General features: G+C 40.4%; 1 protein-coding gene across 6 annotated transcripts in view; it reads left to right on the forward strand.

Moving 5' to 3' along the window:
- LIMCH1 (LIM and calponin homology domains 1) overlaps positions 1-19,323 on the forward strand; it is a 348,866-nt gene that overhangs the window by 163,788 nt on the left and 165,755 nt on the right. For all 6 annotated transcript variants that reach the window (XM_033856961.2, XM_073805190.1, XM_073805188.1 and 3 more), the window contains exon 3: positions 9,069-9,138. In XM_033856961.2, coding sequence (XP_033712852.1) covers positions 9,069-9,138 — 70 coding nt within the window. The remainder of the gene's footprint in view (positions 1-9,068; positions 9,139-19,323) is intronic.

The following is a 19,323-nucleotide window of genomic DNA, read 5'->3' on the forward strand; positions in this document are numbered from 1 at the left end:
CCTCAGGTCTTTCTGTCTCTGGAGGTTCCTATTTCTGTTGGAATTTTATGGGTCTCAATCCTGGAACTCTTGGTTCTGAGTGCTTCTTGCTGAAAAAGTATGGAGAGCAAGGAACTGGCTTCCTTTCCGAGCTGCATCCCAGCAATTTCGCATTCCAAGTGTTCTCCCACCCTCCTGACAGTAAACCCAGCAGTACCAGGTTTTAGCTGTGCAAAAGAAATACCAATTACAATCATTTGTACATAATTACTACATAGCACAGTGATGATTACACGTATCATTGCCTGTGTCGGTGTAACTTCAGGCGCCATTTTATTTGGTTACGCTAAAGTCTCTTCACGTATTGCCAGCTTTCACGGTTCATTGATCACATGTGCCATCTTAAACTTAGAGCTTATAAAAGCGGGGAGGACCTTGCGTGGGAGGCACGGTGGGAAAGGCAGCTTGGGCATGAAGGGGCTTGATTACCAGGTGAAGGCATTTGGAGGGCATCCTGTGGGCACTCAGGAGCCTGGGAGTCATTGGAGGAAGGAAGCAACATGGCCAAAGCCAGGGTTTAGATGGGGTCGGTTTGGGGTGCATTGGGCAGATTGATTAAGATGGCAGAGACTGGTGGCTGGAGACTAGTTATTGAAATGCAAGAAGTAAAGCACTCTTCTCAGTGTAGGAACCTGAGTTTGTAACCCTAACTCTACCACTTAGGATCTCTGATCTCAGATATGTGCCTGGTGACAGTTTCCTTTCCTAGATTTTTAACTGATTTTTAGGCCTTTTCTAATCCAAAAATTCTGTAATTTCTAGACAGCAAGGATGGTATGCAAAGGTGAGACTGTGAGAGACATTGAAAATGAATCAAAAGGACTCCAAGATATTCAGATAATTGCTGGAGTTTCCCTTTCATGTTTATAGATGATTTCATCACTGTTGGCTTTTTTTGTTTGCTTTTTGGGTTTGTTTGTTTGTTTTAGTATTAAGAGCAGAAGTGATAGGCAAGAAGACTTTTTACCCCTAGCAAATGTAGGAAAATAAAAATGGGTCCATTTGCTTACAATGGCCCAAATTTGAACTCTTCTGCGTCCTGCTGCCTCCCAACAAGACCCAGGGGAAAGGATGTGCCCAGGTGTTTAATTTTGCGTTTTAGGACAGGATTTTCCTGGGTACAGTTTGGCAAAGTAAGGCCCCTTTTTATTGAGAAAAGACCTCCTGGAGAGCTTTAATAGTTAAGGTAATGCTGGCTGCTGTAACTAATAAACTCCTAACTCTCAGTGGTTTAATGCAACGAAAACGTCCTTCTCACTCTCGTGTAGCTCAGTTTTGGCAGCAGGAAAGGGTGGCGATGACTCTGCTCCCAGTCGTTGTTCAGGGACCCCAGCTAACAGAGACTCCATCCTCAACATGTGATTTCTAAAGTCTTCCCTGGTGCTGACATCTAACTAGTGAATGGGGGGAGGCAAGGGAGGGAATGGAGAATTGCTTGGGAGAGGTTTTAGGGACAGGCGTAGGTATGACATATGTTACTCTGCCCACTCTCCATTGGTCAGAACTCTTATATTACTACAGAAAACTTCAAAAGAGGCTGAGAGATGTAGCCTAGCTGTGTGTCTAGGGGAGAAAGGAGATGAGTTTGGGGAGCAGCTGCTGCCTTGGGAGGTGTCTTAGGATAGTAACAGCACTGTTGAGCCCTAGAATTCACAGTTAGGCCCAATTTCTTGGAATTTCAAGTCTACAAAGACCTTCTAAAGTCCTTATGATCTCTTTAGGTATGTTGAAGGCAAATGGCTTAAATAGACCTATACTTCACACAGTCTAGACAAGGCATAGCACCCCACAAACATTTGGTAGATATTAATGACGGCAATTTGCATTCCATCACTATTTTGTTCAAATGAAACTCCCCTTTGGTTCAAGTTTCACTTTCCCCCACGTTTTAGTCAATTTTTTCTTGACCTCAGAAAAGGTTTTTTAACTTGCCTGCCTTTGCCAAGGCAACTCTAAAAAGAAATCTCTAAAAATGACATCTGTAACAGGTTTATAGTCAAGGTTAAATTGATCTCATGCTTAGGTTCAAAAACAGTTGCCGTGTTAGGTTAAATGAAAGTGCGCACACCTTTGTCCAGGGTACATAGTCAAACCAGAAAGTGATCAAGGAAACTGCATAGGAAAACACTCTTGAGCCAAATTAAAAGGGACACAAAGTAGGTAATTTTGTGATCATAGTTGCCTATTGCAGCTGTGCAAACCAAGCTAAATGAAATGATGATGTAATCTCTTGTTGCAAAGAATAAAGTGATTTCCCATGAGATTAAGCATGAACTTCCCAACCCTGGGTTCAAGGTCTAGATGGTGTCTCTGCTCTCCCCCAAACTCTAGGATAATTATTAGACTTGAATTTCTGAATTGAATGATGTATAGAGTAAGCTGGATTTTGCAACCCTTTAAAATTTTTACCTTTAATGTTTATTACAGTCCAGTAAAAAAATAAGCTGCCCATTGGTATATTTCCTAACATTTGGATGGTCTTGTATCTTCTGTAGCAGTATTCACAGTATTGTGCCCCTTGAAGAGCTATTATATCAGCTGTTGGAAGAGTCGGTATGAAACAGAACCTCTCTGTCCCACAGTAGGGATTTGAGGGGTTTTTTAAAATTGCAGATAGACACAGATTTCTTCAGTTTGTATTTCATAACCATTAAACAATCATTGAGAGGCTACCATAAGCTGGATATTAAGTGTTAAAAAGAATTACAAAATACAGCCTGTGGTTGAATCAGAACATCAGCCTCATTCCTGGATGTCTCAACAATTGTTTCTTTAAGGAATCTAATCTTTAATCTTTTAAGAATTGGATTCCACAGAATGTGTGCAGAGTATGTCTTTAATTCACCTTCTCAAAAACTCAAGATGGCCATGCATTAGGTAGCATGACAATGAACTACACATGTGCCCAGTTTTGGTCTTCCTGTAGGTTTTAAATCTCTTAGTGAGCGCGCCCCATGAGGGATAGACCTGGGGTCTGCCCTGTCCTCCTTTGTGTCCCCCGTGCCCAGCTCTGGGCCAGAGCATCATGCACGCCCAATAAATATTTGTTGAGTACATAAAGGAACATGTGGACAGCCTTACTTGAAATAGGTCACAGTGTGTTTTAGATTTGGAATATGAGTTTAGTAGACACGATTTCATTTCTATCATATCAGAAGCATGCATTTTTGCTTTTTTTGTGTCATTAACTTTTTGTAATTGAGGATTATCCAAGATTAAAACTTTTCTTCCTGTTTTTAGTCATTTCTTACCATATATATATATATATATATATATAGAGAGAGAGAGAGAGAGAGAGAGAGAGAGAGAGAGAGCAAGCTATACACATCTGTTGACTTGATTCATTTATGTGAGGTTTTTTATCCAAAGGTGGCCAGAAAATAAGTGAAACTTATTTTAGTCTTTGGCAGCTGACTGATGGAAAAGTTGAAACTAAAATGCACTTACTTAACAAAAAGGGACATGCTCAGTATACCAAATGAGTGTGAATATGCAAGTTTCCATTTACCAAATGCTAGCAGCACACATTGTCCCGCTGGCTCCTCACCACAGTTCTGGATGGAAGGTTAGGTTTTCAAAATCCCCCCCCCCCCTTTTTTTTTTTTTCCGGTACACGGGCCTCTCACTGCTGTGGCCTCTCCCGTTGCAGAGCACAGGCTCCGGACGCGCAGGCTCAGAGGCCATGGCTCACGGGCCCAGCCGCTCCATGGCATGTGGGATCTTCCCGGACTGGGGCACGAACCTGTGTCCCCTGCATCGGCAGGCGGACTCTCAACCACCGCGCCACCAGGGAAGCCCCCAAATCCCCATTTTTATTAAGGGGAAAACTGAGACTTTGATCAAGTGACCTCCCAGTAGCTCATAGCTAATGTGTGTTTTACCCATTAAAACCTAGACAACTTCCTCCAAATTCATTACACTCTCTTCATGATAACACTGCTGAGCGTTATAAGTTATTTATGATGTTTTATTCATCTATCTGATACCCGTGATTTTTTAATAAACACCAATTTTCTATACATAGTTATAAATTTGTTTTAATACTACTTGCCTATGATGCTGTTTTAAAAGTATAAATCAGATCATTTCAGTCTTCATCTTAAAAATCTGATGTACTTCTAAGTACATCGTACTTAGAAAAAAATCTAGACACCTTACCTGAGCCTGGATGTTGTGTACACCTTGGCTGTCATGTCATGTGTTTCCTCCTTCCACTCACTCTGCTTGGCCACATTGGCCCTGGAATATACTAAGCCCACTCCTGTCTCCAGGCCTTTCTACTTACTGTTCATTCTGCCTGGAACTCTTGTCTCCGGTCTCTCTTTGGCTAATACTTTTGTATCTTCCCATTTCTTCCCCAAATGTTACCTCCCCAGAGCAGCCTTCTGATCACCTGATTCAAGTACCACCCGCAGGGGTTACGGTGCTTGTCTTCCCAGTGCTTATGCAATCTGAAATTTTCCTCTCATTTATTTACTTGTTTATTTTCTGTTCCTCCCACTGCCCCACATACTCATTTGTTCTAAGGAGATAAGTTCTAAAGGGCAGGTCTTTCATTTGTCTTCTCCACTACTGCCTTCCCTGGGTCTAGAGCGGTGTGCAACACACGGCAGGCACTTGATAAATAATTGCTGGATAAATAAATATCTGGATATTAGTTCATCCTAATTAGCTCTCATATCTCCAGTTTTTAAATTATCTTTATTTTGTGGGTAAATTTATGCAGGAGACATGGAATGACACCAGTGTTTTTTTGTTATCTAAAATTATGCCAATATCCCAGAAATGTCTTCAGATGAGTACAAATTTAATCTGTTACCAGACAGAGAGGGCAGACTGTTCTCCTTCTAGCTATAGGTTTTGGGGCTCACAGGTGGGAAACCGGTGTGGGGTTCTGCTAAGTGGGGAGTTGCCACAAGTGAGTGACCGCCTCCTTTTCTCTGGAATTCCTCCTGAGGATGTAGTATGTCATCCATAGATGAAACGTGACCATTTCCCAGCAGACACCCGCTTCCGTTTTCCTTTTACTCCCACCTAGTGTTAATATTCTCACATTGTATTTAGATAGTTTTTTATTGGGTTTTTGGGTTTTGTTTGTTTTCTGCCGTTTGTTGTTGTTATTGTTTTGTGCTTTGATGCTACACACTGAAGCTGGACTTTCTAAAGCACCAAGCTGCAGTAGGCTTTCCAAACTGGGCTGCCAACTAGCTGTGCATGTCTCTGGGGAAGGCTTCACACCTGTTTGGGGCTCAAGCTTTTCTTCTATAAAAATGGTGGAGTGAATACATGACCTGTCTCTGCAGGACAGGAGAGCGGGGGAACAATGCATTTCAGAAGGTTCCTAAGTAATAAAATATTAATATCATCACCATTACTTTAAAGCATGTCATCAATAAATATTTATTGAAAATATTTATATTTTAATAGGAGGGCAACAGTGGTTTTTAATAAAATATCAAGTGAATAAAATATCCTTGACTCATGCTTATAGCTGTTTTGTTGAACCTCTTATCTGATTCTAATATATACAAAAAATGCTCTCAGTTTAATGCAGAATACAAGATAAGCAGGTGGTGGGCATTTCTACAATGTGAATTCAATGTTATCTTTTATTGTCGTGTACTGTAAACTGTGTACGGAACCGGGGCAATGTTTACATGAAAAAATACAGCTGCCTTGATCTTGAAAATATCCCAAATATTTAAGAGCACTGTGGCATTTTATCTTTTAATTTGTTGTTAAACATTTGGATAGACATCATAGTAAATTTTTTTGGTTGCTCTTTTAATTAAGGTCTATCATTATAATTTTTTTTTTACAACTTCATGTGACAGGAAAGATTTCTGCCATATAATTATAATTCTACAAAGGATGAATATAATGAAGCATTTAAAACTGTTTAAAAATCTAAACATGTATAAAAGAGGAGTTGATGGATCCGTTGTTACTAAAAATAATACAATTCTTAGATATAGAAGACAAAATGGGTACCTCTTTTAAAAAAGATTCTTAATTTATGAATTTTTTGGTAGGGTATTTGTTATTTTTGTTTTACTTTGGATAATTAGAAACAAAGTTCAGGGACCTGATATAATGGTATTTTATTTCATTAGAAAAATCTAAAAGTATTAGAGAAAGTAGTTGATCTAGAATGCTGTGAATTGAATTAGTTTAAATAAATACTTATACACAGATGTAGAGAACCATTTATAGAGAACTTATTATGCACCGGGCTCTGTGCTAGCGTCTCACATATTTTGTCACGTGTAAGCCTCACTGACACCTATGCAATTGCTACCATTGTTTCTCTATGACAGTTGAGGAAACTGGTGTTAATGGACTTGCCCAAAGTCACTCCTCCGATGAGTGACCAAGCTGGACTCTGGATTCAGTCAGTTGGACTTCAGAGCCAACGCTGTCACCCCCCTCTCCCATCTCCTCATCAGTTTGTCCACAGGTATTAAGAAGGACATAGGTCCACACGTATTGGTAAGGCATGCTCTCCAGTGTAAATTATTTAATTTCCATTATGCATTGCTAAGTGGAAAAATACGATGTAGGACAGTGCATGTTATATGCTACACCTGTCTTTTTTTTAAAAATTACAAATATCTTTATACATTTTCTTTGGAAGTCTTTAAGGTTACCTTCAGGGAATAGTCTAGGGCCCCGTGGGATCCTGGTGACAGTGAAACTTAAGTTTTACTGGATATCCTTTTGGTTCCTTTTGAATTGTCAACACTGTTGGTTGGCAACCTCAGGATTTCCCAGCATGAAATTCAAATCTGGTCCCCAGACACGGAAGGCAAGGAGAGCCCGAAGAAAGAGGCAGATAGCTCCAGATTTGTAGGTGGCAGGGTTAATAAGCAAGAGAACTTACATATGATGCTTGTCTTGGGCGGCTGCAAGGTGAGGAGAATCTTACCAGAATCTTAAAAGTTTGTACAGATGCTTTAACTGGGTTCAGTAGATATTCAGTCCAGACGGTCTCAACAGGACACTACTGTCTCAAGGCTGAATGCTTGACAGTGGCTCCCACTGTGGGAATAGTGGGCAGAACGTACATTCCTAGGACAGGGGAGAGGGTGGGGTGCCTCCGACTGCCTGGGGCCAGCTTGGGTTAACCGGCAGTCATATCCACGCAAGGACCTTTTTCAACAACTGTGCACAAATACTATTTAAAACGACACTGTTAAGAACTAATGAGAAAAGTAATGTATGTTAAGAATTTTGTACATTTAAAATCTGCTTTGGAGACATCGTATCTATCTGTTTATTTTGAATCACATGCTATGGGATGTTAACCCTGCCAGAGAATGTGTTGATTCAGGGATCTTGGGAGCTGGGCCTGACTGTACCACTAATCAGATCATCATCGTCAGGCTTCAGTTTTCTAAACCGTAAAATGAGAAGAGTGAACAAGTTGCTTTCTAACTAGAAAAATGAATAATTCCAAAATAAGCTATAAAAAAAGCACTTTTTAAGAAGATTAGAAATTCATGGTTAAAATTCAGCACATTCATGAAAGGAGCACCATCTTGGCTCTCAATGGGCCAAAAGGCACTACTTTTTTTGTGTCTACACTGGGTGTTACCTCCTGGTGGCAGCATTTGGAATTGCAGTGAAAGTGACCAAGCACAGGCAGTTCTTAGTGCAAAACCAGAAGTATCCTGTCTGTTGTAACCATTGTAGTGACATTTCTCAATATATCAATACACAGAGGTGTCAAAGTAAAATACAGGCTGAATTCAAGACTAATTATTCAACTATTTCAAAGAATCTTTTGTTACTGGTTAGAAGAAATCTATCAAGCATAGGTTCTTCAGAATTTACTATAACCTTAGATTGCATGAATGGTAACAGAGTTTGGCAAACTTTTTGGTGAAGGGCCAAATGGTAAAAATGGTTTGCTTTTTGGGCTATAGGTTCTCTGTTGTAACGTAACTCAGCTCTGCTGTCATAGCACAAAAGCAGCAGTAAACAGTATGTAAATGAATGGACAGGGCTGTGTTCCAGTAAAACTTGTTTACAGAAACAGGCATTGGGCCAAATTTGGTCCATGGCTCATAGTTTGCTGACCCCTGAATTATACTAAACCTCTGCCTAAGTTTCTCTTGCCATGTGTCCTGAGATAAATTACCTGATCTTCTCTCCTCTCATTCCCTAATATAAGAATAAATGCTTCCATTTGACAGCCCTGTACCCTCAATAATTCCTTTATGAATAACCTAGTTGGCAAATGCTACGATTCTACCACATCACCCTGATGCCAACCCTATTTTCGTTTTACAAGTTGCCTTCCTTATTTCTTTTCACTCTGAACTGACATTTCCTGAAGACAAACAGTTATGGTTGTTTCTCTTGCATTCCTTTGCTTGTATTACCATTTTTACGTGATTTCAACCTTTACCCCAAAAACGTTTTGCTCACATATCTTTTATACCTAGGGAATTGTGGTCAGCCTTGTTTAAAATCTTCAGGATATGACTGGTTAACCTCCTGCTAAACATATTCTTTCCTTTCTTAAGTGAAGCTCACCACATTTAACAAGCCACTCTCCTCAAAGAGCAAGAGGGTCTGGAAGTAGAATTAGTCTTGGCAAATCATTTGCAAAGATAGATGTTGGTCTCTGAACTTAGTGCGTCCCTGGAGAGACCCCTGCCTTAGCCAGGAGAATTGGGAACGAGCCTTGCTGTGTAGTAATACCTGGCTTCAAAACTAGACACTTCTCTCCCAGCCTCAATCCAGCTCACATTTTTGTCCTTTCCTCTGAAGCTCCTCCCAGCCTCCATCCGTTCTTTTCTCCCAACATTTCCAAATTCTAAAACTTCACCTGCCACAGACAAACTTGGTGTTGGCAAAGCTCTTCACTTGGTTGCATGAAAACTCATAGATTATTGAGATTTACTACATGCTTTAAATTCGCTGCTTTTCCTATTCAGCAGTATAGTTGTAGCCTCGGATAAAGGTGATTTGTGGGATCCATCTTGCTTTATGTCTCACTTGACATTCTGCCTTTTTCATGACAGGTTGCTGAATGCTATAAAGCCAGGACTTGTTAAAAAGATCAATAGATTGCCTACCCCCATTGCAGGATTGGTGAGTATCCAGAATTGAGATTTATCTTCCAATATTCCTCTGCTCTAACCTAAGGGTCATGACAGTGCCATTTATTACAGTTTTCTCCTGCAGTATATATTCCACGTGAATGAGAACGCATTGAAGCCATTAAACTGAGAGGTCACTTAAAAATGAAAGATTGCAGTTATGCCTAAATGACATCTTAATCTTTGTATTTTTCCCATGAGTGATAAGGATGACATTCATTCTTAAAGAGGTAAATTCGTTTTGGGGTGAGAGGCTGGTAATTCGGCTGACCCCAGGGGAGGAAGACGATTGTAATTACGGTTTTCTCATTTCATTTCTTCTCTGCATTCCTTTGGAATGAAGGGGAGAAGAGGTAGAGAGAAAGAAATTTCATGTTGAACGAGCAGGACTTTCATGATAAATTGCTGTTTTCAATCTTAAAAATCTACCTGCATTTAAGTACCACATTTGTAGGCCAACTTTCTAAAGACATAATGGACACAGGTGATTCTAATGTTGTCTGGAGACTTGCTTGAGCAAATCCCTGGGTCTTCTGAACCTACCCATCTAAACCCAGTAAAACTCAAATGTTCACATGTAGTCAGATGCAGGATTTTTTTCATGCTTTGATATGTTTCATAATTCTCAGCACTAATTTTTTTTTTTTTTTTTTTTGCGGTACGCGGGGCTCTCACTGTTGTGGCCTCTCCCATTGCGGAGCACAGGCTCCGGACGCGCAGGCTCAGCGGCCATGGCTCACGGGCCCAGCCGCTCTGCGGCATGTGGGATCTTCCCGGACCGGGGCACGAACCTGTGTCCCCTGCATCGGCAGGCAGACTCTCAACCACTGGACCACCAGGGAAGCCCGAGAAAAGGGTTTTTGAAACATTAATTTAAAGTGTGAATCGTAAACAATTTTGGCAAAATTAAGGGTTTGAGACACATGCATTAACTTTATGTTGGATTCTTACAGCAGATCAAGTGTTGTTCTTTACCTATTGCCTCTACTTTGGGACAGGCAGGCAATGTGATTCAAGAAAACCAGCGGATTTCTGTTGCTTTACTCCCATGTATATCCTTGACTTTTCTTTCTTCTCTTTTCCTTTGAATTTCCTTTCCATTTTGTCCTTTCCATGATGCCTCCTTTTTCTTTCTCTTTTCCAACTAATAGTTCCTCACTTACCCACTCCTATATCACTTATATTTTCTTTACTCGTTTGTTATTGTGATATTGTGATTTATAATAAGCAATATATATTTGGGCTTTGTCTGTTTCTGGCAGAGAGCACCTAAAACCCTTGGAATTTCCTAAGCGATAAGAACAATGGGAGCATCTTTTCTTATAATATTTGGTCTTTTGTCATCAGTTCCTGAAATAGCTCCAGTTCTATAAAGGTGAAGGAGTATCTTGTTCTTTATAACAAGCTCCTTTCAGCCCCACCTGAATGAGGCAACTTTTGGAAAGCCCCAAGGATGGGAGCTGGTTGCCAGGGGTACCAGCCTCGTGATTAGAGAGTTGGAACTTTCAGTGCCACCCCACTGACCCCTGGGGAAGGGAGAGGGGCTGGAAGTTGAATCAATCGCCCATGGTCAGTGATTTCATCAGTCATGCCTATGTAATGAAGCCTCCATAAAAAACCCAAAAGGACATGGTTTGGAGAGTTTTCAGGTTGGTGAACACATGGAGATTCCAGGGGAGTGGCGCACCCAGAGAGCATGGAAGCTCTGCCCCTTCCCACATACCCTGCCCTATATACCTCTTCATCTGGCTGTTCATCTGGATCCTTTATAATATTCTTTATAAAAAACTGATAAGCATAAGCAAATGTTTCTCTGTGTTCTGTGAACCACTCTAGCAAATTAATCAAATCCAAGGAGGGGATCTTGGGAACCTCTGATTTATAGCTAGTTGGTCAGAAGCACAGCTACCAATCTGGACTTGAGATTGACATCTCAAGTGGGGGCAGTCTTAATGGGACTGAGCCCTTGACCTGGGCCATCTGACACTGTCTCCAGGTAAATAGTATCAGAATTGAGTTAATTTCTTGGTGATGTTGGAAAAAAACACACAACGGAGTTATCTTTAGACCAAAAAAATACTTACCTATGTATAGTTAAGCACTCATGATTCCTGAATCTACAGGTCTGGTCAAATTCTTTTATCCTCTCCTCCAATTACCTTCAGATCAACATTTCCAAAATCCAGTGCACTAGTTGGGGTCCCAACAAGAAACAGAACTTCCACCCTTCTGTGCCCTTCCCCCATCCTGTTAATGTTCTTCCAGAGTTTGCTCTTCAAATCTATTGTCTGCTTCCTTTCTACGCTCACGTTCTTGTCTGTTTTCATGACCTCAACTCTTTACAGGATTGACCCAAGTCATCACTTCTCACCAAGTTTTTTCTCCTGAACTCCAGGCCTCTTGTTCTGTGTATTGGACAGCCCCATCTGGATGTCGTACCAGCACCTCTAACTGAACATATTAAAATTAGACTTAAATGACCACTCCCACCCACCAATGTCAGTAAAGGCATCATAAACACGCACTTGTCCTAGCTGAGCTGTCAGAGAATATGGAAACTTTCTTCATTTGTCTACTTGTCTGCATTTCCTTGGCCACTAGATAAGGCGTAGAGCCGGTCTTCCTCATCTCTTGCCTGGATTATTACAGTCAATTCATAGGTCTTCAGATGTTATTCGCTGTCATGTATGAAGCCTTTTCTCATGACACTCCTTATGAATATGGTACTCTCTCTCTCTGCTCTTCTTGACTAAATCCTATTTATGTATCAAGACCCAGTGCAAAATCACCTCCTTTGTGAAGCCTTTAGTGTTTGTGGTCCATGTGATCTTTTATTATAGAATGCAGTTAGCATCTCCTGGTTTATGCGAAAATGAGTTACTATATTAGAGACATAAAAGACAGCTGCACTGGAATATGATTTGGGGAGTAAGATTTTTGAATAACTGTTGTTAACAGTTGGAAATTCAAGGTGTGTAAATGATTTAGTATCCACATTCAAACACTGTAGCTTTAAGATCACACAAATAGTCCATGCTCACACTTACCAATGCCTATAATGGGTGCCGTGATATCAAGTGTCCTAGTGATGTACTAGGAAGTCACAGCATCACCTTGATGGAGTGTCTACCAAAATAATTAGCCTAATCCAATTCAGAGGAAACAATCAGACAAGTCCAAATTGATGGACATTCCCATAAAACATCTGGCTTGCATTCCCTAATTCTGTCAGTGTCATTAAAGACACATCCCCATCCCCTACAACTGTTGCAGATGAAAGGTGGCTAAGGAGATATGATAGCCAAATGCCATGTGTGATCCTTGATTGAGAAAGAGTAACTATAATAGACATTATTGGGATGGTTGGGGAAATTTGAGTGTGGATTGAATATTAGATAATAGTGTTTTCTCTGTGTTGAATTTCTTTAACATGATAACTATTTTGTCTAAGATAGTTGTGGTCATAGGGGAATATTCTTGATGTTAGATGTACGTAAGCTACAAATAACTCAATTTCGTTTCTTTTTATGGCTGAGTAATATTCCATTGTATATATGTGCCACATCTTCTTTATCCATTCATCTGTTGAAGGACACTTAGGTTGCTTCCATGTCCTGGCTAATGTACATAGTGCTGCAATGAACCTTGTGGTACATGACTCTTTTTGAATTATCGTTTTCTCAGGGTATATGCCCAGTAGTGGGATTGCTGGGTCATATGGTAGTTCTAGTTTAAGTTTTTTAAGGAACCTCCATACTGTTCTCCATAGTGGCTGTATCAATTTACATTCCCACCAACAGTGCAAGAGGGTTCCCTTTTTTCCACACCATTTAATCCACAGCATTTAATGTTTGTAGATTTTTTGATGATGTCCATTCTGACTGGTGTGAGGTGATACCTCATTGTAGTTTTGATTTGCATTTCTCTAATGATTAGTGATGCTGAGCATCCTTTCATGTGTTTGTTGGCAATCTGTATATCTTCTTTGAAGAAATGTCTATTTAGGTCTTCTGCCCATTTTTGGATGGGGTTTTTTGTTTTTTTGATATTGAGCGCATGAGCTGCTTGTAAATTTTGGAGATTAATCCTTTGTCAGTTGCTTCATTTGCAAATATTTTCTCCAATTCTGAGGGTTGTCTTTTTGTCTTTTTTATGTTTTCCTTTGCTGTGCAAAAGCTTTTAAGTTTCATTAGGTCCCACTTGTTTATTTTTGGTTTTATTTCCATTTCTCTAGGAGGTGGGTCAAAAAGGATCTTGCTGTGATTTATGTCGTAGAATGCTCTGCCTGTTTTCCTCTAAGAGTTTTATAGTGTCTGGCCTCACATTTAGGTCTTTAATCCACTTTGAGTTTATTTTTGTGTATGGCGTTAGGGAGGGTTCTAATTTCATTCTTTTACATGTAGCTGTCCAGTTTTCCCAGCACCATTTATTGAAGAGGCTGTCTTTTCTCCACTGTATATTTTTGCTGCCTTTGTCATAAATTAGGTGACCATGTGTGCGTGGGTTTATCTCTGGGATTTCTATACTGTTCCATTGATCTATATATCTGTTTTTGTGCCAGTACCATACTATCTTGATTACTGTAGCTTTGTAGTATAGTCTGAAGTCAGGGAGCCTGATTCCTCCAACTCCATTTTTCTTTCTCAAGATTGCTTTGGCTGTTCGGGGTCATTTTTGTTTCCATACCAATTGTGAAATTTTCTGTTCTAGTTCTATGAAAAATGCCCTTGGTAGTTTGATATGGATTGCATTGAATCTGTAGATTGCTTTGGGTAGGATAGTCATTTTCACAGTGTGGATTCTTCCAATCCAAGAACATGGTATATCTCTCCATCTGTTTGTATCATCTTTAATTTCTTTCATCAGTGTCTTATAGTTTTCTGCATACAGGTCTTTTGTCTCCTTAGGTAGGTTTATTCCTAGGTATTTTATTCTTTTTGCTGCAGTGATAAATGGGAGTGTTTCCTTAATTTCTCTTTCAGATTTTTCATCATTAGTGTATAGGAATGCAAGAGATTTCTGTACATTAATTTTGCATCCTGCTACTTTACCAAATTCATTGATTAGCTCTAGTAGTTTTCTGGTAGCATCTTTAGGATTCTCTGTGTATAGTATCATGCCATGTGCAAACAGTGACAGTTTTACTTCTTTTCCAATCTGTATTCCTTTTATTTCTTTTTCTTCTCTGATTGCTGTGGCTAAAACTTCCAAAATTATGTTAATAGTAATGGTGAGAGTGGACAACCTTGTCTTGTTCCTGATCTTAGAGGAAATGGTTTCAGTTTTTCACCATTGAGGACGATGTTTACTGTGGGTTTGTCATATATGGCCTTTATTATGTTGAGGTAAATTCCCTCTATGCCTACTTTCTGGGGGGTTTTTATCATAAATGGGTACCAAATTTTGACGAAAGCTTTTTCTGCATCTATAGAGATGATCATATGGTTTTTCTCCTTCAATTCGTTAATATGGTGTATCACATTGATTGATTTGCATATATTGAAGAATTCTTGCATTCCTGGGGTAAACCCCACTTGATCATGGTGTATAATCCTTTTAATGTTAAGCAGTAGATTTGAAGATGTGTAGAGATGCAGCCTTTTGTGTGAGTATATTCTTCACACGACAGTTCTTCCATCCATATTTGTGACACTCAGGAAAGAACAACAGCATTCCTCAAGTGCATCTACAGACTTCTAGGTTGATTTGTACTTTGTCAGGGGGTTGACAGGTCACTGACCCTCTATTGATCAAGCAGCCCTCAGTAGCAGAGGCCATGGAGATCTAAGAAGTATGGCCAGAGGGTTTTCCATGCCTGGAACCCATGCCTATGTGTCTTAATGGCCTGGTGTTGAGAAGAATCCATTAAGATGGCCCAGCTGCTTGACTTGAAGATAAATAGAAAAGTGTGTTTTCACATAGCAATCCCAAATTATAAACACGTGTAGATTTACAAAGGCACGAATAGGTGTATTTTAGCCCCTGAGTTGAGCTGTGGTTACAAAGAATTCAGGGGTGAAGGTGTTAAAACAAAGTAGTTGAAAATCATTTCCTGGCAAGAATGCAAAGACCCTGGATCCAGGTCTGTGTTTCTTCTGTAACGATTGCTGACATATGCAGCCGTGTGGTGACTGCCTGCAGATGCTTGCATTCTTTTTTAGGTGTTAGTGATACTGTTAGATTTTACCAGAGAGAAAGACCTCAAATTTAGGTCTTGGCATACCAACGACTTTTAAAAATGCTGCCCTTTATTTGGCCAGTTTGACAGTATTGCATAATCAAGCCATATCCTGAAACTCAATTTAATGGTCATTAGAGATCTTGCTAAATTCCATTTCATCCCAGAAACATCAGACTCTGTGCAAGAGACACAAATGTATGAAATCCTTGCTTACAGTAGGAATTTGGGGATTAAGTCTTTTCTCACCCGGATTTTAATTGTAACAGCCACTGTGTGTGTGTGTGTGTGTGTGTGTGTGTGTGTGTGTGCACTCACGTGTGGAGTATAATTGGAAATAGATATTTGGGGATTCTGTCCTTGGGTGCTGAACCTTCCTAGGGCTGTCATGAAATATTTGGTTGATATTGCATATGAATCCATGAGGAGGAAAGCAATCTGAGAAAAAAAGAATTTTACAGCAGGAAGGACATCTTAGATACACTTGTTTTACAGATGAGGACATGTGGGTCCGTAGAGGGGAAGATCACACAAACAGTAAAAGCTGAGATGAATCCAAAGCACAGGCCACCCTTCTCCTTGGTTGTATCACTCACAGGTGTTCCCAGTTGAAAATGGAACACGTGTAAATGACAATTATTTTACCTCTTATGAGAAAGAGGGGAATGCAAAGACTCACTTTTTCAGTTCATCTCTTTCTTTTCTTCCTTTTGGCCAAAACCTTCAAAATATCTTTCCAAGCTCTGTGAAAGGGCTCACTTCACCTGATGCATGCTGGAAGTTTGCACTAACTGAAGTTCAGTAGGCTATAGCAGCAATGTACCTGGTAGAATTATCCTACCGTTTTAGTTACTCTAACCCACTCAAAAACTTATTCTTTAGACAAAAAAGATGTATTTTTCCTTAACCAAAAGATAAGATTTCAAATATGCTCAGAGCTGAGCTTTCTGAAATGGATAAAAATGTAAGTTCCCATAAACTCTGTGGACTTTAGGAAGCTTTCAAAAGGTATCTGTTTTATTTTATGAAACTGATACCAGAAGAGTTGATGTTTCATTGTTTGAGGGAGGTCAGAGAATGAGAAAGGATGAAAAGGCAGTGGAGATTGCCACATTATGTGAAGATTAAAAATATTGTTTTGGACAAAGCTAGACATATGAAGCTGTTGAAAACTGAGTAGTATGAGTGAAAAGCCTTTACACAAACTTCATAATTTTAGGAAGATGACAACGCAGTAAATTTGAGTCCCAGGTGTTTTGGGTGTTTACCTGCCAAGAAGTGGTTTCCTGCAGATCCTAACTGGAGATTAGCTCTTGTCTGTCTCAGCTCATCCTTATCGATGTCTTATATTTTAGGTTTATATTTTACAACTTCATTTAGACATTCTAGAGCATTTACCTTCCCTTCAACAGTTTATCATATAGGTTCCCGCAGAAAAAGCTGGCCAGGCTTCTGTTCTCTGCCTCCGTTTCTCTTCCTGGTTGTTTTAGGCCAGGAGGGAGGCAGAGCAGGCAAAGAGGGAGGCCAGAGGTGTAAGGCACCATAGTGACAACCATCGTATATGAATACCTCCCTAGGTATCAGGTGCAGTGCTTGATTATCCTTCTTAATCTTTACAATTGCCCTACGATGTAGTTATTTCTGTATTTTTACTAATCTCAGGAAACAAGTGTGCAAAGAAGTAAGTTACCAGCTTTCCAATAAATAAGAGGCAGTATGGAGATTTGCACCCTGATTTGCCCAGCTCCAGGCTCCGTGCCTTTTATACTGTGTTACACTATCTCCATCAGGTCTTATAATAAGATCTTTGAACCTCAACACTCCCGAACATTTGTTCGGAGGCATCAACCTCTAAGGCGATCTCGTATGTTTTTAGAAGACAACCTCTCATCCTTCTCATTTAAGATGTATTAATTTCACCAAATTGAGGCAGTGGCCTATTTTAAAAGGTACTGCAAATGTAACATTTCTACTGTCACCCATATAAAAGCAATCTCCATGTGGCCACATCTCAAGCATCCCAGTCAATGAAGCACCAGTTCAACAATGGATACTAATAGGGGAACATTAGACGTCTTTACTGAAGTCTTTCCAAAAAATGTCATAGACTTATTCCATTTGTAACATGCAGTAAAACTTCCTGAAATGCCCTTCTCTCTCTCTCCTCTCTGTCTTTCTGTCTTGACACACACACACACACACACACACACACACACACACACACACACACACACCCCTTATACTTGCCAGCTCCCCTGCAAAACTCTTTCTGTCCCAGCTACCTATAATCATTCAGACTCACACTATACTAGCTCTTGTCTCTCTTGCTTCTTACCCCTTTCTCTGCTGCTACTAACCCCCAGCCTTTTCAGGTGCAAATCAATCCAGCTAGATTTAGCTCCTTTCAGTTCCCCCCCAGAATCATGATTCTGATTCTGGACAACAAAGGCTCAGGAAGAGGCAGACAGAATTCTCCTTCATAGGCAGGTGGGGAGGGGGCTTCTGGAAGTGGTCTTGCTCTTCTTTGGGGGCCAAGTGGAAAATGGTGTTTGAGCGATGTTCTGTGCAAAGGAGGTACATTTCACTGAGGGAAATGAATAGACCTTGTGAAGAATCTCAGCCAACATTAAATTTAATGACACACGTTCCTTTATCCTCATCCCTGGCATGGGGAGAGAAACCTCAGTTGCGTTTCCACACCACACACAGAAGAAATACTCAATTTGCTACTCTCCAGTTTGGTGCTAAAACCGAGCCCAAGCAGGGATGGTGGTTAAGCCTTTGAATAAGTTTAGACATAAAAGAGCACAAACTGGAGGGAAAAACAACAGCAAAACCCATATGGTCTTTGGTACATTTGATCTTGTTTTTAGTTGAATGGTGGACTATGAACCTGCCAGGGGGGTGGTAGCGGTGACTTTGTTCAGTGCCTCCCAAGTGAGTATGGTTTGTATGCTGCCAGGTGTAACAGCTTCCACAGGTACCTTCTAAAAGTACAGATTATCTCAGGTCCTTATCAGATAACCTTCCATAGCTGCCCACTGCATATAACAGCTCAGAAAGACGTTTAAGGCCTTTCCTGAGCTAAAGGAATGTTCTAGGTGTATCTCCCACTACGTATTATTACTCTTAAGAAACAGGACTACAGTTAATTTATGACCTAAACCAAAATACTTGGCACATAGTGAATACAAAAATAAAAGTATGTCAGTTGGTGAGAGCCATTCTCCACAGTGAGCTGGACCAGGGTAAAGGGGAATGTTGATGGCCACTGGAACAGCCTGGCTTTTTGTTATCTACTGAGTGCTTGGGTCAGACCAACAAGTTAGTCCCCTTGTCCATCTTTTTTGAGTACTTGGCAAGACTCAATGAGAGTGTTTTTGTCCTTTCTACTCATCCTATGTTTATTATCTGTTTTCTGATTTTCTTATTTGGTGAGTGTATTAGTTATCCACTGCTGTGTAACAAATTACCCCCAAATTTAGTGGCCTAAACCACTTACTATCCCAGAGGACCTGTGGGTCAAGAATCTGGGCTTGGCTTAGTTTGGTTAGAGTTTCAGGATGTCTCACAAGGCGGCCATCAGGTGTTGGCTGGTGTCGTTTTAAGACTTGACTAGGGAAGGATCTGGTTCTAAGCTCACTCAGGTGTATGTCAACAAGATTTGGTTTGTTGCAGGATGCCGGCCAAAGCCATCCTCAGTTCTTTGCCACATGGGCCTATTTACGTAGAACACCTGACAGTGTGGCAGTTTGCTTCATGAGAGTGAGCAAGCAAGAAGAACCAGGAGAGAGAGGGAGGGAGAGAGAACAAACAAGATGGACATCACAATCATGTATAACCTAATCTCAGAAGTGATGTTTCCTCACCTCTGCCATATTCTGTTAATCAAAAGCAAGTCACTAGGTCTATAGCCCACACTCAGGGGGAGGAGATTACACAAGGACCTGTGTACAGGAGGAAGGGATCACTGGAAGCTATTTAAAAGGTGCTTCCACA

The sequence above is a fragment of the Tursiops truncatus genome, chromosome 5 (assembly GCF_011762595.2).
Source record: "Tursiops truncatus isolate mTurTru1 chromosome 5, mTurTru1.mat.Y, whole genome shotgun sequence".
Classification (NCBI taxonomy): Eukaryota; Metazoa; Chordata; class Mammalia; order Artiodactyla; family Delphinidae; genus Tursiops; species Tursiops truncatus.